The sequence below is a fragment of the Macrosteles quadrilineatus genome, unplaced genomic scaffold (assembly GCF_028750875.1).
Source record: "Macrosteles quadrilineatus isolate MER2022 unplaced genomic scaffold, UCM_ALF_1.0 Scaffold_1__1_contigs__length_201487025, whole genome shotgun sequence".
Taxonomy (NCBI): domain Eukaryota; kingdom Metazoa; phylum Arthropoda; class Insecta; order Hemiptera; family Cicadellidae; genus Macrosteles; species Macrosteles quadrilineatus.
This window is the reverse complement of record NW_026542594.1, coordinates 170,821,831-170,844,811: the sequence shown is the minus strand read 5'-3', so window position 1 is coordinate 170,844,811 and position 22,981 is coordinate 170,821,831. Positions and strand designations below refer to the sequence as shown.

Sequence of the window (22,981 nt, the reverse complement as noted above, 5' to 3'; positions counted from 1 at the left end):
ATGGTGCTGGTACGGTGGGACGAGAACTCCCTCGCCTCGCACTCAACGTGTTAAGGGTAATAAATGATGTGATCTTGCAGGAATGGTGTTGAACAACCTTATTGGCAGGAAGGGCAGCCTGTCGTCTCTACAGGACTACTGGGACGTTGCCACCTTTTTCGAGATAAGTGTGTTGGCCGAAGACTACACCAAGGCAATACAGGCGGCTGAGTGTATGTTCAAACTGAAACCTCCCAATTGGTACGTCTAAAGCAACGTTTCAAGATGTGTAATGAGAAAAAGTCCTAACATTGTCCACAATAGAAACAGTTTTCTTAAGTTGTAAATTTGTCATGCTTAACATGAATTAAATACCAGTTTAGGTCTGAATTTATCAAGATAACATGTAATCTTTTAAGAACATTTCGTTATGCAAAACTTGAGTTTGCCAAGTGCAAGTAGTGTACGATGTTAGCTATCTATGGCGCTTGATTTGAATTTTCTCTACTTCTGAAAAACAACAAACAACGGTATACCACTGACACCTCTCCAAAAATTTACTGCCACAGATTACCTCTCCCCCGGGCATGTGTTACAACATTTGCACTTAGGTGTTTTTATTTAAAAAGTAAACAAACATAACAATCTTTCATAAATAAATTTTAGAAACAAGTGGACATTTTAATCCCTTTTAGTTAAACTGGACTTGATTTTTTTACATAATATAATTTCTATGCTTTCATGTATCATGAGAAATTGAAATATCTGTAAATATCGTAGGTATCTCAAGTCCACCATTGGCAACATTTCACTAATTGATCGTTTCCGGAAGAAGAACGAGGACTCCCCTGGAACTCCGGAAGAGCAAGTCTTCTCCTTCTGGATGGATTACTTTGTCGAAGCAACCAAGACTGAAGTCAGCAACAGCATCAGGTTCCCTGTAAGTTTTTATGGTTTTTCATTTTGACCTAAAGTAAAGTTCTGCTATACAGTTAGTTGACTCTTGATAATCTGAAATGTGATAGTTCAACTGACTTGGTAATCTAATACTGCGGGAACTAGTTTTTTTCCTACAGTTACCTAACAATGTGCATGTTCTCTCACTGATTTGAGAAAGCAAAGTGGCCAATTCGCTCATCAGTGAGACAATGTTAACATTGTCTCACTCTAATTACTTTGTCTCACTCCAGATTTGCAACGTGAAGGCACGAAATAGTGAGCGCGTAACATGCAGGCAACGTCGTATGCGCGCGAAATACGTTGGCAGCACTGGCTGTAAATCAGCTGGTCAGCTGTTGTACTGTTGTATTTGTCACTTCACATTAAATGTTATATTAAAAGTTCACTTCTGTGTAAAAATAGGTTATGTTTCTTCACCAATTTATTTGTTTTATGGTAACTGTAGGAAAAGTATAATGTGCAACTCGAGTTCAAAGTACAATTGCCTCACTCGAGAAACCATTCCTCCCTCGCCATGTACATTTTTAGATAACTGTAGGAAAAAGTCATTGACAGATACAGTATGTGTAAAATATTCAAATTTGATTTGTATTGTATTGTGACACTAGTCTTGTGTCTTTCTAGACATGGATCTTAGTTATTGTTGGGTGCTTTAGTAGACTTAGTTTGATAATTTTTAATTGGACTTTTCACATTAACTATCAGGTGACCATGCATACCATACTTGCTTTGGAATTGAAATTATATTTGGAAGGCCTGATTTAACTTAGAATATGAACTTGAGGATACTGTGGCCTAAAAGATAAGCTGCATTCCAGTTAATAAGCTAAATAAAAATTTTTGTAAACATTGCTTTTTTCTAAAACCGAATCTTTTCAGCTTATGGGTTGGATTTATTGTTATTTTTGGAAATCTGTCTCCCTCTGGTCTCACAAGTGTTGGGTTATCAAGAGTCATTAAGTGTGAATTTCTTTGTAAGATTTCATAGTCTTATACTTCATCTAAGCCACTTTGAGTGTTGTTATAATTAACTTGTGCCATGTCTAAGAGTGTTTGTGGATATTTCAAACCGTGGTAAGAGTGTAAAATAAATCGGTACTTTCCTGTTAAAGGGAACATTCATTATTATCGATGATTTTTTTCTCGATATATCGATGTTTTTGTTTTCCGATCCATTACAAATTGACAACAACTAACTGATGTTGTTTAGGCTAAAATAGTCTATTATATGGATTAAGAAATGAAACTGTTTCTAAGCTAACCTAACATAACCAACCAAACTTGCTGTACCATTTAAAAATTCCGTTTGGGAACACGGAATTTTTAAATTTTACAGCAAGTTTGGTTGGTTATGTTAGGTTATTTTTTTAGAACAGTTTCATTTAATTAATGTTTGTTGATACTGAACAATATTTTTCGTAGTTGTCAGCTGATATGTTTCAATTTGTTAATATCGATATATCGAGAAAAAAATCATCGATAATAATGAATGTTCCCTTTAACAGGAAAGTACCAATAAATCAAATGTAAATTTTTCACTTTTTATTTGTTTTAGGCCTATTTGAAATAAATGCTTAAAAACATAACCTTAGGTCGAAACCTTAAACGATCTAGTTATAGGATTGGTCAATGTCTAAGTAATCCATATTAAGTAACGTTGAATGAATGAAAATACAAAGCAGTGCTGATTTATTTCTATCTGTTAAACAGATTGTAGTTTTGGAGCACAGCAAAATATACATGCCCAGTTACGTCAACGTGAACCTGGGAGCTGAAGAAAAATCTCTACAGATCTGGAACCTATGTACAGACAGCATGAAGGGAAGTTGTCGACAAGTCCATGAGTGGTTGTTCACCGCCAGCATGATCAAGAGTGTGAGGTACATTGAGTAGTTATTTCTAGGTGTAATAATCGCTTCATTATAGATTTTAAACATAACATCACAGGTAGTGATGATTTGTGCGATATCTCATATTTTTTATCTTTAGTTACATATTGTTTTGCGTTAAGAAAAAAAAAAGCCTAGCTTAAAACTGTGTGCTTTATTTACAATATCAAGGATAAAATATTTATTTTGGTTAAAGGTGTTATATTATGTTTTAAGGGTTATCCATTTATATTTTTCACTGACAGTGGTGGTCGAACTATCTTGAGTAATTCAGGCTTGATCAATTCATTACTTCTAACTTCTGGAAGGAATCTCAACACAACTCTCTAGTTACTCTCTAGTTATGTCAGGGCACTTCCTTAAATTCATCTTTTGGACGGCAGTGAACTTGTTATTACAAGAAAACATTAAGAAGAACAAATTGATATACAACTAACTTACCCAAGAAAATGTTCTCCAGGCAGTAAATAGTACAAGTTTCAACTACTTGACTTGTGTGAAATTTCAAATTTTTACTGTTAACTTTTTGTGTGTTATTAACACCCTGAATTTCTTCTCTTCAGTAAGTTCCACTCATTTAACTTGTTCTTCCTTGTATTATTAGGCCTACTAGAATACAAAATCTCCCCCCACCCTATTGTAACTTGTCTGATCTGCCGCAGTTTGTACAAGCGAGACGAGAGGTGTTTGTTCTTGTACGTCCACCAGAACTCTGACGACTTCCAGATGTACTTTCCCAACTCTGAGTGGAGACAGAGGTTCTATGACCTGGTGTTGGAGATGACGGTGGACCAGGAGGGGATGATCACGGGACTGGACCAGGACCTCATGCAGGATCAGATCAAGGTGAAACTTATATCCTCTCTAGTCTGTAAACAAATAGATGATTAGGAGATTTACTAAATATCATCAAATAAATTATTGTTATAATTTGTATTATGTTTAAGATGGAGATGTATACCTTGGTGTATATTTAAGTTGAATACGAACTCAAGATGATTGTACAATGAAATGGAATTTGTGTAGTTTTGCTAATAAGATCACCAGTTAATTTTGGTTGGAACAGTTGTGATTTTAATTTTTTTTCTTTTTCTGATTTAACTGTTGCTGTTAGTAAATTATTCATGCTTTACATGACACTTTGTCAGAACGCATATACGAGTATTTTGTATAGCAAGGATCACCCATATTGAGTATATTCAGGGAGAGTAAAGTCAGTAAAGATATGTTTTTTCAATTATCAAGGAAATTTTTTGTACCACCAATTATATTTCATCCAACCATCAATTTTGTATGCTAATTTAAGAGATTATTGCAGATATTTTTCCTCATGATAGTTCAAAATAACATTTTGGGATCTGAAATTTAATCCCAACTTCAGGTGAGGAAGTAACTAAAATATAAGAAGATAAGTACACGAATCCAGCCAAAGCTCAAAAATTAATATGATGAACATAGAGAACTGTAAAATAGTCAAACAAAAACAGTCATTATGTAGGCTATATACTAAGAAACCTACTACTAAGAAAATTAAGAGAACACAATGAACAAGATGGTGGCTCAAGGAAGACTGAGTCAGTCTGCATTCTTGTTATGAGTAATGTCCCAAAATTGTCTACCAATGTATTGTTAATCTTTGACTAATTGTTTGCAGTTTGAATATGAACTGGATGACGCAGGCAAGAGGATAATTCTGGGCAAAGGAACGTACGGTGTTGTATTCCAAGCTAGAGATCTCAACACTCAGGTCAGGATTGCCGTCAAGGAGATACCAGAAAAGAACCTGGGGTAGGTATCTATTTAATTTTAATCTCTACATAAATCAGGGTGGCTACAGACTGGGAATTCTGAGTGATTTTATTTTACCGGGAATTATGCTGGAATTTTGAACTTTTACTGGAAAACCCAGATTTTAGTCTGTGGTCACACTCACGGTGAAATCTTAAGCACCTTCCACATAAAAATCAAGAACATCTTCTGTGTGGTCAGAGCAAAAAAGAAAACATTTTCGGCAGTCACTTTGAGATTGAGAACATTATGTAAACTGTGCAGTTATGGCAAAATCAAGGACGTCTTCTGCGGTTAAGGCGAAATAGTGAACACCTTCCATGGTCTCAGCAAAACCAAGAACATTTTTGGCTGTCACTTACAAGAACATGTTCTGCGGTAAAGGTGAAAGCGTGAATCCTCCTTCCTCTTCCCCCAGTCACGGTAAAATCAAGAGCATCTTCTAAGGTTACAGCAAAATCCGGAACACCTTCCGCGGTCATGGCTGTGTCATCATATCCCACAATCGCAGTATAACTGTCAATTTTTTATTCTGAATCTGTGCAAACAATTTCTGTGGTGCTTGGCTTATAACTTGACCTAACTTAGCCCAACAGTAGTTTTCAGCCCATAAATAAAATACCCGGGACCCACACAAACATATTCAAAAGATGTCCAGTAAAGCAGGAAAAAATGTGTGAATTTTTGTCCACAAGTTCTGTAGCCGCACTGACTGTTCAACCTAATCTGGCCTTGGGCAGCCATCTTTTGTGTCCCAGGCCTAGCGTGTATTGTGACACATATTGTTTTTTTTATCTTGACAAGGAAAATTTATTTGAAAGTTGTTTCCGTTAAATTTGAGCAGCTAGAAGGTCTAAAACGCTGTGTTATTCTCTAAATGTTGTGTCTTGGTGATATAATTAACTTTGATCATAGTTCATTCTTTTACTGGAACAGCTGGCCTTTTGTTCTTTGCATTGCCTGATGCGTTCAATGCATAAACACAAAGCCTATTGTGGTTGGAGGTGGTTAAAATATAGTTAAAATAAAATCCCAATCTTTAAAGAAATTATTTACTATGTCTAACCTTTTATTTTTATTTAGAGATGTACAGCCTCTCCATGAAGAGATCAAGCTACACTCCCAGCTAAGACATCGTAACATTGTACAGTACCTCGGCTCAGTCTCAGAAGACGGCTACTTCAAGATCTTCATGGAGCAAGTACCTGGAGGTGTGTTGCGTGAATATCTTCAATTGTTAAATAAAAATAGATTGCCAATAAATTTTGCAAATGAATGTTTATTAAAAGAGGGACGCACCTTGAATAATGAATATTCTAGCATTTCAGGACTTAAACTGAGTTGATTTGATGTGATGTCTAAAAGAGTACCTCTGTGAAATGGGATTGCTCTTCTGTGGTGTGGATGTTGAACTGTTTTAGACTCTTTAATATGAATATTCTTGCTTGAATATTCCCAGCTTTCTATTATCACAATTGTATTGTAAATCCATGTTTTTCCCCTGAGCTGCTGGATTGATGTGGGACAAGATTGTTTCATATTGATGGATGTTAGCCTATGAATTACTGTATAATACTTAAAGTGGTTTAAATACCTGCATTTGGGTAATCCAATTCGTTGCTTATGTTGCAACTGGTTTCAACTCCGTTGAGTCATCTTCAGGCTTCCAAGGATATAAGTTATCACTTCATTTGAAGGTCGTCATAGTTAAAAAAAAAAAAAAATAAAAAATAAATACGTAACACGAACATTGAACACTGAGCACTGATGTTTAACATTTAGAAAACACGTACAAAATTACTGAGAAGGTGAGCGACGCAGGCGACGTGTACCGTTGCTCAGTCTAGAACTTTACATCTGGCCGGTACGCGTCGCTTATCTTCTCACTAATTTTGTATGTGTTTTCTAAATGTTAAACGTCAGTGCTCAGTGTTCAATGTTCGTGTTACGTGTTTATTCGTTTTTTAAAAACTATGACAACCTTCAAATGAAGTAATAACTTATATTCTTGGAAACCTGAAGAAGACTCCATAGAGTTGAAACCGGTTGCAACATAAGCAACGAATTGGGTTACTTAAATGCAGGTATTTAAACCACTTTAAGCAAGATTGTTTGTTTAAGTAATTATTTTGTCTTTAGAATCTAATATATCAGTCAGATTTGTACATGTTTTTGTGTTAAGATATCATCAACATCAGGTCGATTGTCAAGTTCTTCAGCCAGTAGCTTTGAGATAGGTTAACACAATACAACACGAATGTACAACTATGACTGATTGGTAATGATGGGGTTATAAAGTAAATAGTCTAGTCTTAGATATCTCTAATAATTTAAATGTTAAACTAAACTATATTGGTTTACTTTGCAGGTAGTTTGTCAGCACTGTTGCGCTCTAAGTGGGGCCCTCTCAAAGAGAACGAGTCTACAATATCTTACTACACCAAACAGATACTGGAGGGCCTTAAGTACTTGCACGATCAAAAAATCGTTCACAGAGATATCAAAGGTACCTAATTATTCTTTTCATAGGAATTCAAGTAATTTTGTAAGGAGCTTCACATTTTGATTTTTGTAAGGACGTTTTTAATATTTTAGTTCTTGTAGAACCTATATCAAGGTCCTTTTCAATCATATTGTGTGCTGTGGTAGGTGATAATGTGTTGGTCAACACATACAGCGGTGTTGTGAAGATCTCAGACTTTGGTACCTCCAAGAGGTTGGCAGGCCTGTGTCCCAGCACAGAGACCTTCACAGGCACACTGCAGTACATGGCGCCTGAGGTGATAGACAAAGGACAGCGAGGATATGGCGCTCCGGTAAGCTTAGAAAACTTTTCTTTGTTCTTCGTTTGAAATCCAATGCTTGTTTACTATTTGTTATATAAATATTTCCAATAATTCTGCAAATAACATAATTTATCTGCTTTAATTATTTTACTGTAAATGCACTTTGAAAATAATTGAAATAGATTTTGTTTAGGAAATTTACAGGAAAGCGGGCTTACCTTTATTTAAATAAGTCCATAGAAATATATATAAACAACACAAAAGTATGTTTGTGGTCACTGACCACTTTTTTGTTGAAAAAGGGGCCAGTGAGAAAATTTCTACTTTTGTGTTATTTGTATGTTTGGACTTATTTAAAACTAAGTGACAAACAATCGAGTTATGAGTTTTATTCTTCATTTGGTTACCCAATTTAATAGGACCTAACTATGGTAGTCCTTTAAAATTGTGTAACCGAATGTAGGGGAAAAAAACAGATAACTCGGTTGTTTGTCATCCGGTTTTAACATTTTTGATTTGGATTTAAATTTTCTATCTTTTCAATGTTGTAAACAATTTTCTTAATATTTATAGTTTTCATAAACATTAAAACCATAAAACCGTAAATATTAAAATATAAAAAATAAATATTAAATATTAAAACCATAAATATTAAAACCGTTTTGTGGTTTTTAATATTTATGGTCCTTAAATTTTGCATTAAAGATTTTAAATTGCATATTGAAATGGCTTGAGATATTGGAACAACATTTTTAAGCTCTTTTTACCTTCTAAACTAGACATTTATACCAATTTTGAAGTTTCTAACTTGGAAAATACCCTAGATATAAAATAATTAGCCTAAGAGAAATCACAAACAGACCGACAGATAGAAATCTAGGCATTTTAGACCCATACTTATATGGCATTTTATGTTTGTCTTAGCCCAAGGAACAAGTCCACAAAATATGTCCAGACAATTTGTAAACTCCCTGTATGTTTTTGCAAGTGTCTAGTAGGTAACATACTGAACGTGTGTTACAGGCAGATATCTGGTCCCTGGGGTGTACCATTGTAGAGATGGCCACTGGCAAGCCTCCCTTCATAGAGTTAGGCTCCCCCCAGGCGGCTGTGTTCAAGGTCGGCTACTACAAAATCCACCCTGAGATACCCTCGGAGCTCAGTGAGAAAGCCAAGAGCTTCATCCTGCGCTGTTTTGAGCCGGACCCAGCCAACAGGGCAGGAGCTGCAGAACTGCTGGAGGACTTGTTCCTCACTGAGTACGTCATTCTATGATCATGTGCATTGAAAAAATAATTACTGCTATCAATAAATGTTAATGTTGCATAATGTAAGCCTAATATAGTGTATTTTACCATTTAAACTTTGCAGACAGCTTTCTCTATTGCTTTTATAATGAGATTTCTGTAACAAAAAAATCCAAAATTATTGGAATCCCACAAGGAACAAGGGTTGATTATTTGCTGATCTACAACATCCCTTCTTTAAATATTCAATACAATTTTCAATGTATAAACTATTATTATTTACAATCATAAGCAAAATGTTAGTGTACATTGTGTACCTTATTTGCTTGTAGTGTACCACGCTCTGTTCCATAGTATTTTAAGCTATGGTTTCCTTCTCTGGGGCTATGCACCATTAAGTCTAGAAATTGTCAAATTGCAGAAAAAAGCAAGTAGTATTTTAACTTCTAGTAAAAGAAATGACCATTGCAAACCTCTATTTGTCAGCACCGGTATTTTAACAATGGTCAGTCATTATATTTTCGCCGACCATGAAACTTAATGTTATTGAAATTGATTTATGCCTAATTGAAAATCAAATCAGGGAAATGGAAACTCACCTAATCTGCAGGTTTCCTGTGGTAGGGTATTTTGCCTATTCCATGAAATGCAGAGACAGTATCACATGACAACCTGTGACTGCAAGGAAAATGAATAGGTTGCTGCAGATCTCTGGAGGAACTGAAACATTTTTATTATTTTAGTTATTAACGGCCGCCATTTTGAAACGACTTGATTAAACTCGACCATTGACAACCTGTGCCAAGATAATGTATTCAAGTACTTGTATGCCAAATTTCATTAAAATCGGTTCAGGCATTTGAGTGTTATAACAAATTCTTGGCGACCCAGCATCCTTTTACAGCCACCATCTTGATGACGTCATTACGGATGACCGAGGTCTTTAAAAATTGGGGTCTGGGCGGTTTTAGGTTCAGGAACTTGTATACTAAACCACCTAAAGGTGCAGCCTCCCCACCAGAACTTCAACCCCACTATAAAATAGACTCTTCACGAACATTTAAGTATTGTTATGTTTGAATATTGATTTGACGTAATTGATCAGCAAGAAGAAGACGTCCCGAGCCCTGGTGGCCCCTCAGGAGTTCAGCAGGAGCATCTCAGTTCCTGCCGACCGAGCTGTCTCCAAAACAAACGTTGTCAACCAGCCTGTAAATACTGTGAGCTCCAAAAACTACGCACCTACATCTCCCACCGAAGAAACGTAAGTCGTCTCATATTGCATTTTTACAATTTAATTTTTTCTGCTTTTGATTTTGCTGAAAACAATTGATCAAAAGCTAATTCAGTGTTTGCATACTAATTAGTATTTGAATTTTGATATTTTTGAGTTGTTCTTTTTACTGATAATATTCTCATTTTGAAATGCTTTTGATTCACAAACTAATTATTTATAACAAATACATCAACTTTTTGTTGCAATTCAGGTAAATATTCTGTAATATTTTGTTAGGAAAGTATAGATTGAATATGCCTTTTATATAAGCCACTAGTACTAAGTTTCAAACTATTAGCTTTAACTCTGTCAAAAGGTTTTGGCAATTGGCAATTAATACAGTAATGTACTTGATGGATTTTAATCAAATATAGTTATTGAGACACGGATCTTATGGAAACTGTGTTATTTTTGGGGGTTTAGAATCACCATTTTTAAGTTCCATTATGAAGTTTTTAAGTCAATTATTTTTTAAACAAACTTAATAGTAGTGTGAAATATTATTCTTTTTATGTCTTTGCTAAATTACAAGTCCAATCATTGTTGTTGGGACGTCAGGCATGCTTGTATGGGTTAAAGTTCATTCTGGTACACCATACGCCAAAACCGTTCACTACACAGGAGAACATTTTACTGTCACTATCATCACTTTCAACCAAGAAAAGTATGAGTCCAAGATCTTCTGAAGCTTCCTGAAGATCTCTGGTCTTCTTCAGTTGAAAACGTTGCTAGTGACAGTGAAATAGTCTAATTATTAGGGGTCTGCGGTACTGAAAATTTAAGGTCGGTACGGTACAATATTTTGTACCTCGGTTCTCGGTACAAAATCGGTACGGTACGCGGCTACCCGTATTTTTGCGGTTTTCTTCTCAGAAACCATTATTCAAACCATTATTTTTAACTTTAATACATTGACATTACTATGAAAATGGATAGTATCCTACATTCATGGTTTTCTAACAACAATTACTGTACCACACATTATTAAAACAAAACCCTTTACTACTACGAGGATTGTGTCAAGAAAAATCACAGTTAAGATAAGGGCTTTACCTATTTTACTCTGAGATACTTTGGCTTAGCCATGATAAAGTGGTTTGAAAATAGGATAATAGTTTTTATGAATAAACATGTTTGAAACATTTATTGACAAGATAATTTCACAAAACTGGTAAATTATTTCCAACCAACACAATGTCTAGTTGTTTTTAAAATATTTAAAAACATAAAAGCATTCAGTACGAAGACAGTGTAGTTTTGCCAGCTGTTCACAGCAGACAACAATGAAAAACTGGAGGTTGTGATCAAGTAATGGCAAAGAGCATCTTTTAGTTATCAGCTTCAAAACTAGTTACCGGTATAAGATGGATACAACTCTTGCAAAGTTTTTTTCTGAAACTAAAATTTGGGTTATCACAGAGTAAGATTATTGTCTTTTCATTTACAAAGTTAACATCCACAATATCAATCATATCAATCATTAGTTTATCTCAGGCTCAATCCAATTTTCTTAGTATATTTTAAAGCTCTTCCAAAGAATCAAAAGACCCAGGCCTAGACTTAATTATTTAGGAGGGACTATTTATAGATTGGTTAGGTTACAATGAGTGTAGCAAAATCACTATCTAGTTCACAAGATTTAGATTGCATAAAGTACCTTCTACACAATAAAAAATACAGGAAACTAAAAAACATTTAAGCCTTAAACAGCCACATCTAACAATATAAGATGATACAGAACATGCAATGACATAATTTAAGACCGAGTAGGCTTGCATAACGAAAAAAAAATATGTAAACAACAACTATGCTTGTGGTTTCGTCAATAGAAAGATAAAATATCTATAAAAAATATTTTAACTTATAAAATAAGATTGTAGATTAGTTACAAGTTTAATATGTAGCAATAAACAGTTTTATGGCAGTAGGCAATGGCCAGCGGCAAATTGAATATTCACGAAAATACTGACTGAGTTAGAGATAACATTTGACAGTCATCATAAAACTATTATTTTTATGATAAAACAGAATTGGAGAAAGTCGTAAATATATAAAAGTGATAAAACTCAACAGTTCTTGGAAGTACTTGAATACAACAATTATTGTTGTGATAAAATGTTAATGGATTTGGGACTGCTAATGGGTTTAACGGAACCAACTGCCGTTGACTACGATAGTAAACTGAAAGTAATTTATTATTATAATAGGCTGTACCGAACCAAATTTGTACCGTGTAAAATGCTGTACCGAACCGATGACAGTAATTAAGCTTGTACCGTACCGTACCGACTTTTTCGGTGCACCGCAGACCCCTACTAATTATTGTAGATAGTGTACAGTTTTTGTGTTAATTTTTTCCCTATCCACTATTCAGGCAAGCCTACTATCACAAAACAATCCTTAATACCGTTGTGCTCTATGGCCTATTGTTGGTCAATAATAGTCTTTCCAGTTTAGAGAAACCTATGTTCTCTCCTGTATCATATTGTGTGGAGATGCAAGGTAATGTGTGTGATTGTTACGTTGTGTGGCTTGGTGTGCAGTGACAGTCTACTCCTGACCCAGTCTCACCCCGTCAAGCACAAAGCAGCCGCTCTGCTCTCACCCATCTGTATGCCAGCTGCACTCTCGTATGGCAGGTACAGTCAGGTCTCCTACATTCCTAGTCCACCTATTTGCGCTTGCATTCTGTATATTACCAAAACACAAAACCCACCAATAACCAAAACACATATAAGGGAATTTGGCATGTAGGGAATAAGCTATTACCGTAGGTCTCATGGTAAGACCTAACCCTGGGATCGATTTACTTTTCTGTTTTGAAGTCCCATAAGTTAAAAACACCCTCTTTTCAAATTCATATTGATTCGTTAGCAGGATAACTCGAGCAAAATTTATCTAATTTTGATGAAATTCAGTACAAACATGTAATTTTTGCAACCAGCATGATTGGACTACGGGAATGGGGGTTTATAGTTGGTTTTAAAGGGTAAAAGTTGGGTTTTCCCACTTTTTACCATAAAACAAATACAATTTCTTTCCAAACTATTTTTTAGGACCTAAAAAAGAAATAATTAATTATTTTGAAATGCTGTTGTATACCTAGCAGTTACAGAAAATTTTAATGTTTTCTTGGCAGGGCATTTACATTATAAAAGAAAATCTCGTCAAAAATTTCAAGCATCTGTCCACCCTATGGCTTTTTGCTGTCTTTACGAAAATTCTTATAACGGAAATTAAGTTTAGCATTAAAAGGTTAATAGATGGTTCTTGATTTTCAAATTATAAATTAACTTTCCTTCCATGTTGTCCTATTACAGTACAGAGGAGGGTAGTTTGACAAGACGCAGTTCCAGTGGAGGTCTGTTGTCGCCGGAGGTGGTCGGGTTGCCCACGGAGCACGACGGCTTCTACATGCTCAAGAAAGATTCCCAGCGGAGGATGACTCTGTCGCGGGTTCTTAGTCAGGACCAGGCCAACATCTGCGAGGTGTGGCTGAAGGCTATACAGTCGGACATGGGCGACAACGCTCTCAAAATGGTGAGTATTAGAGTAGTAAAAATTTCAACACACAGCTGACTTGTAGCTTTGGCTATCAATAGAACTAGTCATTCCATACTCATATTTAAGTTGTCACCAGTTTTAAATAAAAATGTACCTAGCTGAATTAAGCCTACAGTGTGTGTATGAATTATGGATTTTTTTCAAATTCGCCAACTTTATAACCAAGTCAAACTGAAGGGCAACTTATTGTAAGCTTTAGTATATTTATGTTACGCCATGCTCGGTAACATGAAGGCAGAAAATGTAATTTTTGAATGTGGTGTAATACAATTTGGGAGTGGCTCATTGAACTGTGTTTTAAATAAAAATTTGGGAACAGAAAGATGGACCTAGATGGGATGGTCTACTTCAGTCTACTAAAGTCAATGATTAGAGGAGAAAATTCCACATAAAAATGGGTGCCTTAAAGGTAGGGTGAAAGGGGATCATTTGCAAACTGGAGGATTTATCTGTATTTACAAACTATTATTACTTGAATGTTGAAATATAAAAAAATATAAAAACTCTTAGAATATTTATGGATTTTCGCACAAAGCTTCCCTACCCAGTGTCTGTTTATGTTTGTTTATTCTGATTGTTTGATTTGTTATGGCAGAACCACCTAGAGACCCTGATGAAGGGTTTGAGAGAGTACATTGCCAATCAGAACAAAGATCCACTGGAGACGGCCATCCACACAATCAAGGAGGACTTTGAGTTTGACTCAGTGGCCATCAACCAACTGCACATGGCCATCTATTTGTTCCAGAGTGCGGTAAGTAGGCCTTTAACCTTAATAACAAAACAATCTGTCTTAGTCTGTTGTTTGTCTATAACAAAGCATCTTGCTCAGTTCTTCACTCGTATTTGGATTCAAAAACACCAAATTTGTTTGGTCCCCAATTGAATCATCCTTTAAATCTCCCAAAAAGTCTCTTAACAACAATCCCTCCATTCCAATCAATTTCAAGTACAGATTATATTTTTTTACATTACCATAAGGGTAAATATGTAGCGTAATCCTGCAAAGAGGAATACTGAACATAATGTATATTGATTTAAATTACAGTACCAACACCAACTTGTTTGGCCAACTTTACTCATTTCAACCTTATACAGGGTGACACAAAGGAACCGGACGTTTTTTAAATAAGTAGTACACAGTAGTTAAAAGGAATAAACTGGTTTTAATACTGTACATAGTGAGGTAAACATTTGCCATTTGTTACAAAACCGTCATTTTTTGAAAATGACGTCATGCATACGGCGGCCATGTACTTATCTACAAATGTTCATTCTAGTCTGAAAATCCTCTGAAACTCGGGGTCAGGAGGTTCAATGCCATTGATATCTTCTGTGATTGCAAACTTCAAATCCTCTAGAGTGCGTGGTTTGTGAGCATGAACACGCTCCTTAAGAAACCCCCAAAGGATATAATCACTAGTGGACAAGCCAGATGATCTTGGCGGCCACGGCATGTCACCAAAGCGAGAAATCACCTTGTAGGAAACATTCATTCAATACTGCTCTCACTCTGGCGATGTTTTCGGGTGTTCTCGAAGTTCTAACAAAGCCTGGTGGTTGCTTTCTTGTTATATTCCCAGTTTTTCGGAACCCTGAAACCCATCTTAATAGCGTATTTCGGCTTGGAACCGTTCCATGGCGTTCAATATTAAAATGTCGACTAAATTCCCGCTGGATTTGACGACGGATTCACCATTTCGGACTAAAGTATTGTATGCGAAAACGCGATGGTCTACGGTCAACTGAGCCATTTCAACAAAAATGGCAAGCCTCACTGAAGGTAATGACATAACTTCAATCTTCCTACCACGTGCAACAACAATGGAACAGCTGTTTAAAAAACGCCCGGTTCCTTTGTGTCACCCTGTATTACTGCTTGCTCTAACCCTGACAAAAATGTAGACATAATTTTTGTCGTTAAAAATTACATGACAAATGAATGACAATGATTAGACACTTATTGTATTGCTCACATAATATTTTAGTAATACTTTAATGTTAAAAAAAAATCATAGTTTGGCCCATTAAAAAATTTACACTATGGATTCTATTTTGTAAGCAAATACATTTTCTCGATTACTATTGAATGCAGTAATGTATTTTGACTGTTTTGACATGAAGTCTTACTGTGCTGCAGGTTACGGTGGTTCTCAGATCTCACAGCATCAAGCCTCATTGGATGTTTGCTTTAGACAATCTCGTCAGGAACTCTGTCCAGGCGGCAATTACCATCTTGTCTCCAGGTAAATATATTATTTCAATTCTTTGTGGAGGTGTTGGAAGTTACGCAAGTTCTTTTAGACCGTTGACACTAGAATTGCTTGAAATAGATAATATTTTAAATGTAATTTGTCTGGGTAACTGAGTGATAGGCGCTCGTCTTCAAAACGCTCTGTTGCGTCCCTAATTTCTTCAAATAATCAGCAGACTGTTTAGTTGTTAGAGATGCAAGACTGCTGTTCTAAATGCCAGCTCTAAAATCCTCGTAATCTACAAAAGCAAATGGTATGCATTAAGCTGGTTGGGAGCACACTAAGCTGTAAATTTACTAGAAAATATTCAGGATTGGTATCTAAGAAGAGGATATGCCCTCAAGATTATCTCCACCCACAAAAAGCTCTAGGATAATTAGGCTGGAGAGAACATTGTTCTAAAATAGCCACAGTAGGTTTTCATCCCACTGGAACTTGACGATAACGCAACGCTTTAGGATAGTTTCATAACCCCAGGCTAATCAGTGATGTTTTCAGAGCTGGGAGCGAACCTGCTTGGTCAAGATGTGAAGGATGGTGGGAGAGGAGGTGGAGGAGATGGACCCCCCTCTGTCCCCTCTACAGTCAACTCCGTCAAGTCCAAGAACACAAGTATAGACAGCTTCCCCAGCAGCATCAAGATGAGGACTGAGTGGAGAGAACAGATCAACGGACTCAGATCTGAGAACCACAGGTGTGTAGGCAATGAAAACATTTGATTTTCCATACAATGTGCGATCCAACCGTGGAACTGGTTGTCCAGAGGACAATATGCATTTTTCAACTCGGGGCCCTTGTGCAAGCTCAATCAGTCCGTGGATTTTATATTATTTATCCACTACTCAATTTTATTTTCATAATTTTGATTTTGTATTTTTTTACCTCTCCTTACTTCCCAGATAAAATAGGCTGAGATCAGATGGGCCTTGTGTCTTCTGTAGTCAATCATCTTAGTGACATAATGATCTAATATTGTACAGACTGATGCAGGAGTTGTTGGAAGGACAGAGAGTGTACCAGAGTCTGCTGAGACAAGCCCTGGAGGACCACAGACTACAGTTGGCAGCACTGAGACAGTTGGTAGACCAGATGGGCCTTGTGTCATCTGTAGTCAATCATCTCAGTCACATAATGATCCAATATTGTACAGACTGATGCAGGAGTTGTTGGAAGGACAGAGAGTGTACCAGAGCCTGCTGAGACAAGCCCTGGAGGACCACAGACTACAGTTGGCAGCACTGAGACAGTTGGTAGACCAGATGGGCCTTGTGTCATCTGTAGTCAATCATCTCAGTCAGAGTAATGGCAGGGATTTCAGGTGAGTCACTTACAATTTTGTATTAAATAAAACTTTAAAAAAATTGTATAGTGGATTTTTCCTTAAGCAAATACTTTGCTAGTACTGTCTTTACCAACCCTGAATCATTATCCACTCTTATGAACCAGTTGCTGTGAAATTGTCATTGTTCCTTGAAGTGGGGCTGAAATCTTGAACTTTTCCTACTTTCAGGGCAAAATGCAATGCCTGCAAAATTGTGAATGACTCCTGTGATTGTAGTAAAATCATGAGCATTATCTGTCATCGCAAAGATCTCATCATCGTCTCTTGCAAACGCAACAAAATCATGCCGCTCGCCTACCTCTAGTAAGCTGAAACTTGGGCCAAAAATTATTTTGGATCCAAACTGATTTCCTAAAGATTTTTCCCAGTTTTGACTAACCTTTGGCCTGATCAGACCCAAAAACATCAGTTAAATAAGCAATTTCTATAGTGAAACCATACGATTGACGTTGATTGAGTGGTTTCCATGTTGCAGTGAGAGTGATGTGACCACGTCACCGGAGAGTGAGACGAGCAACCACAACCCCATGACTCCTAGGATCAGCATCACGGATAGCTCTGTGGACCAGCGGCTGGTAGACTGGCTGCTGGCCTTGCGATTGGACAACACGTCTATCAGCAAAGTAAGCTCACACTCAAACTTCTAATGGTTCTTTCACTATACACTACAAGGGGCTAAACACGTTTGCTGCGAGAATCCCTTTGGCAGTACGGTCGGAAATGCGACGCAGCCTTGGCGCGCCAGTGAATCAGCAAACGCAATAGGCATTAAAATAGTTCCGTCTTGACAGCAGCAAAACAGCGGCGGTGATGGTGCTATGTTACTCCGAAAGTGGACCTAGTTCATTGAAAAACTCACAGATAGCAGCACTGCCTGGATCCGTAACCAGTGTCTTTGTAATGTGGCTCAAAGAGAGAAAATCACTGAAAACGGGACAAAAAGCGTTGCCAGAAGGGATTTTACGGGAAATTTTACTACCAACCTTAACCCAAACTACACCAAGAATTAAAGTATAGGACCAGCACAACATGCTGTCATAGTTTGGTTGATCCCCGATAAATGCTGAGGTCACAGTAGAAAAACTTGTATAACACTGCACCGTGACTAACCGGAGTCGTACGCACGCTGTGCCAGTTAGGCATGATTCCGATTGGAGTCGTCAGCAGCGAACGTGTTAAATACATCTTTTTTTAGTAATCTCAAATGGTTGTAGTAGACAACTAGTTTCAGCTCACAATAGAACCACCATCAGGCATTACAAGGACAAAAACATCGCTTCATGTAAAGGTCGTCATATTATCAAACTGGTACACATTTTTAAAATATCCCCACTGCAGCAAACTTGCATAATAAGCGAATTTACATAAATCTGGTTGGATTTTCACAAAATATATTCCCTTATTGTTGGATTTATTTCCTATTTAAATAACAACTTTTGCATGAGTAATTAGGATTGCTACTATAGGGAAGGTAAAAAAGTTTTTTTATTGAAATATAATAGCTTACTTACTTACTTACTGCTGGGGCGCTACAAATCGCAGTCGATTCTTCGCCTCGTAGATCAGCCTCTTCCACGCTTCTCTGTCCGCTGCCATCTCCACTGTCCCTCCACACTGACTCACATCTCTCTTAACTTGGTCATACCATCTCATTTTTGGTCTACCCAGTGGACGCTTTCCAGTTGGTACAGCAGAACATACTTCCTTCAGTCTTGTTCCTTCTTCCCTTCGCAATACATGACCTAGCCAACCTAATCTTTTTGCCTTTATCAAAGCTATTATATCAGGGTCCTGGTATAACGCTCGTAGCTCTCTGTTTTTTCTAATCCGCCATTCTCCTTCTTCGTTTACTGGGCCGAATATTTTTCTTAGGACCTTGTTTTCAAAAACAATCAAGCGTCCTTCATTTCTCTTGGATAGGACCCAGGTCTCGCTTCCATACAATAATACTGGTTGAATAATGGTTTTATATATTCTTATTTTTGTATCAGATGATAGGAGTCTTGATAGCTATCAATAATAATACATAATAGCTTAGTATGTAATAAATAAATTTGTCAAATTTGATCAAAATATAAACATTTCAAATCAAATCAAATCGTCTTAATGTCATACTTTAATACTTTTTATTGAAATGGCGACCTTACAGAGTACTCTTTGTTTGAAGTTCATTGTTGGTGATGGTGAGTTAATGTTGTTCAAAGGTTTATTGCGGACATTTTCCATCACGAATGTAAAAAACAATACACAATGTTTCGGGATCTGGAATCTGATCCCGTCCTCAGGTGAAAAAAACTTAACTAACACATTACAACTAACAATACACAAACGCCCAACCTAAGTTGGAATACACTACAGAGGGTAGTAGTCCAAAAATATGTCAAGTCATGATACAACATGCAAATAATAACAAATCACAAAACTCTATAATCTATAAAAGGTTTAACGTAAAAAACTCACACAATGGAACAGATGTAGAATCCATGTACCATTATTATAAAATATGGTATAGAACCTTCTGACAAAAATTGATTTTCACTACCAATTAGTTATTTTTAACTAGCAAAGTACACATCCTTCGTACGGGGTTGGCATATATAAAATGCTTATTGCAGTTATACTCAAGCTTTGCGTTTGCAATGGGGAAGGACATAGTTTGGTAAAATTTGGCCCTTTAAATTTTTTGGTATGGTATAGTATAACACATCTATCATAGCCATAATGTTCTTCCACTGCACCTATCTATAGGAAAAAATAAATGATCAAACATTTAAGCACAATATCACAAATTATTCATTTAATTAAAAACATATACATAACTGTAAACAATCCTACTTTGACAGTTCTCATTGCATATCACAGTTTTTTGTCGCTGGTTGGTTCAAATTAGCTGTTGTCATAAATGCAAAAAATAATAATAGTGCTGCTCCCTGTCGGTGAACCTTATGACTTTTTAATGCTATTGCATATCATAGAACCTACCAACTTAAATAGTTAAAAAAAGCAGACTAAATGTTTTAATTCCTTTTAAATTTGAATACTCATACATAAGGTTAAATAGGGAACTACAGAGCCACTGGGGCGGAACCCGAAAGAATCTTTGAGATAAGAAATGGTCCTCGGGAATGTGAGCTATCATCATGCCAAAATTTCAGCCCAATCCGTCCAGTGGTTAATGCATTATTGAACTCCAAACAAACAAACATAATATTAGTATGTCAAGTGTGACTAATGAATTTTTTGTTGCAGTTTTTAACGGAAGAGTATTGTTTGGATGATGTTCTTCATTACGTCAATAGAGAAGACATCCGAAAGTTGGGGCTTAGGTGAGTTGGAAGTATTTATATGTTGAGAATTTGTGTACAGTCTGTGCCATTTGTATTACATTCTAGGCTGAACTATTAAAATAATTTTTCCATAAATTTTTTTTTGTGTGCATGTTGTGTTCATTTGGCCGAAAGTAAGTACCTTAAGTTGCATGATTTAATTTTTTTTTTGTGTCATTAGTTAGATAGTATTGCCCTGGAAATATTCAGTGTAATGTAGCATTGTGAAAGGAATCCAATCTCAAACTTGTGCAGTTTCAGTTTTCGCTTTGCGTAATTTTTCTGGTATTTTTTGTTCTAATTTTCCGGGTACTTGCTTTTTCCCCTGCATTTGGAAATTCTGAAGGTCTGTTGGTAATTTTGTTTAGTGCTGCTATCTGTTGGCTTCTTGGAGAACTATGTCACAAATACTGGAAGGCAGTACATCCCATACTGCACATCTCCTATTGGATGAAACTAAATTTAAATATTTTTGCGCTCTCATCCATGGCCATCACACAACTCCATCAAATGTGTTAAGTGGTTTGAAATTTAAATGTTACTGAAAATAGCTCTTTCAGTCAAATCTCACTATTTTCAGTCTTTATTGCACTGTTCTCAGTCACCATGATTGTAATCTATGAGCACATCACTATTGTTATATCTCCCTCAATCACAGGGACATCATCATTGTCATCCGCCATAGCGGCAAAGTCTTGTATAATGTACATCTATCGGGATATCGGAGACATCGTCACTCTAGATCACGGTCAAATCACTGATAGTTCGAACAACTCCTGTCCCGAGCAAATCTTAAATCAAACGCAATCGCACCCAAACAAAGATCTAGAACATATTTTCATGAAAAGTTTCAAAACTTAAATTTAAAGTTTAGTTTTTTTTAGTTTTTATTTATTTGTTATTGTTACTGCACCTTTTTGTCTGACTTTATACTGTTGTTTTTATACCAACATTTCTCCTGGTTTTTTATTTTTTCCTTTCACAACTACATGTCATAATTTTATTGCTTTTTAAATTTTTTGTTTCTGTTTAGTATGTTTTTAAGTACTTTTCCTACATAATTTTTCCTCAAGGAGGAGACTCTTTAGCCTTCCCTTGCTACAGTTCCTATGTTACAGGGGTGGTGTGGAGCTGAGGGTGTGGAAGGCCATTGTCAAGTGGAGGAAGGACCATCGTCCCGGAGTCACTCAACATCCGCCCCCGACAGTAGACTCCAACCATAACAGGCTCTGAGCCTTGTATACGTTGATAAGTAGATATTATTGTAATTTCTATGAAAGTCAAAACCAGTTTCTGTATAATCCTTTGTAGGATTGATCTTGTGTTTTTGTTATTTTATGTTTTGTTTTAACTCTTTTTTGAGTTTAGTAACCGTAATTGTATTTGTATCTTTTAGAAGATAGTTCAGACAAATTTTATCATTGAAATGAATCGATTGATCTGTCACAGAGTGAAATTTCAAGTAAGGCTTTACATTTATGTAAAACCAGGTAGATATTATAATTATACAGTTGATTATTGATAATCCAACACTTACAGGACCAAAAGGGTGTCTGATATTAAAGACTACAGATTTACAAAAATAATACTAAATTCAACTTATAATTTAATTTAGAAAACTTATCATCATCAGTCTTAATTGATTTGTCCCTCAATGGGTACACAATAACAATTTCCAACTTAGACTATATACTGGCGTGCAAATATAAGGGTTGGTAAATTAGTTTCATGAATAACTGGGTAAATAGATAAATATTTAATAAATAAGCTAAGCTGAGCAAACCTTAGCCAGAACACTTCATCGTTCGATACAAGTACATTTCCGCCCCACCATACCAGAGCTATAGGTGCATCCAAAAGCTTGTATTCTCTATATCTTACTTCTCTGTGACTAAGCTTAGAAACTCGCACAAAGCTATATCTTGAAGGTCTGAATATTAATTTATTAAGATGGGCTCAATTTCCAGCACACCCACAACAAATATGGGTTTAAACCCTAAAAGCGTTTAGGTATTTTTCTTCCTGTAATTCTTCAAGTAATAATGGCACTGGCTAGACATTCGTATAAGCCACAATTTTCAAAATTTAATTTAGCTTTATCTGTATTATGTAAGTTTAAATTATGGAAAGTCAAATACACTTTTAAATTGACAAACAAACTAACAAAAAACAAATCACAGTAATATTTGGCGTACACAGTGGACACCACTGCTAAAAAACACCAGACTCTTATCACAACTATAACAAAATACCAGTATTGTACTGATATTGGACGAGGACTTACTTGTCAGGATTATCAAGTGTGCAGGCTCTCAAGTGTTAGATTATCAAGTGTTGACGTTAGTCCATTTTTTTTGTTTTGTTTTTTACTTATTGGCCAAGAACGGATTGCCAACTCTGAACACATCTTGGCAACTACAAACTACAAATTTCTTGAATTTTTCAACCTAGCAATACCAAGTGCTCAGCAAATACAATTGAAGTATCATACAAGTTTAAGAATCCAATAGCAATACATATTTTCTTGCTGTTTTGCATTTTGAACACACACACAAAATGTTGTTAGCAG

At 36.1% G+C, this 22,981-nt stretch overlaps 1 protein-coding gene across 2 annotated transcripts in view; it reads left to right on the top strand.

Moving 5' to 3' along the window:
• Nucleotides 1-21,976, top strand: part of LOC128989923 (mitogen-activated protein kinase kinase kinase 15) — a 43,194-nt gene extending 21,218 nt beyond the window's left edge. The window contains exons 10-28 of one of the 2 annotated variants that reach the window (XM_054412068.1): nt 81-240; nt 760-919; nt 2,650-2,819; nt 3,491-3,674; nt 4,483-4,616; nt 5,700-5,827; nt 6,985-7,122; nt 7,266-7,432; nt 8,426-8,661; nt 9,755-9,913; nt 12,469-12,564; nt 13,246-13,465; nt 14,085-14,243; nt 15,630-15,735; nt 16,243-16,438; nt 16,895-17,062; nt 17,562-17,709; nt 20,336-20,412; nt 21,531-21,976. In XM_054412068.1, the coding sequence (XP_054268043.1) occupies nt 81-240; nt 760-919; nt 2,650-2,819; nt 3,491-3,674; nt 4,483-4,616; nt 5,700-5,827; nt 6,985-7,122; nt 7,266-7,432; nt 8,426-8,661; nt 9,755-9,913; nt 12,469-12,564; nt 13,246-13,465; nt 14,085-14,243; nt 15,630-15,735; nt 16,243-16,438; nt 16,895-17,062; nt 17,562-17,709; nt 20,336-20,412; nt 21,531-21,645 (2,921 nt within the window). In that variant the 3' untranslated portion in view covers nt 21,646-21,976. The remainder of the gene's footprint in view (nt 1-80; nt 241-759; nt 920-2,649; nt 2,820-3,490; nt 3,675-4,482; nt 4,617-5,699; nt 5,828-6,984; nt 7,123-7,265; nt 7,433-8,425; nt 8,662-9,754; nt 9,914-12,468; nt 12,565-13,245; nt 13,466-14,084; nt 14,244-15,629; nt 15,736-16,242; nt 16,439-16,894; nt 17,063-17,561; nt 17,710-20,335; nt 20,413-21,530) is intronic. The other variant, XM_054412077.1, reaches the window with a different exon arrangement.
• The last annotated feature ends 1,005 nt before the right edge of the window (nt 21,977-22,981 follow it).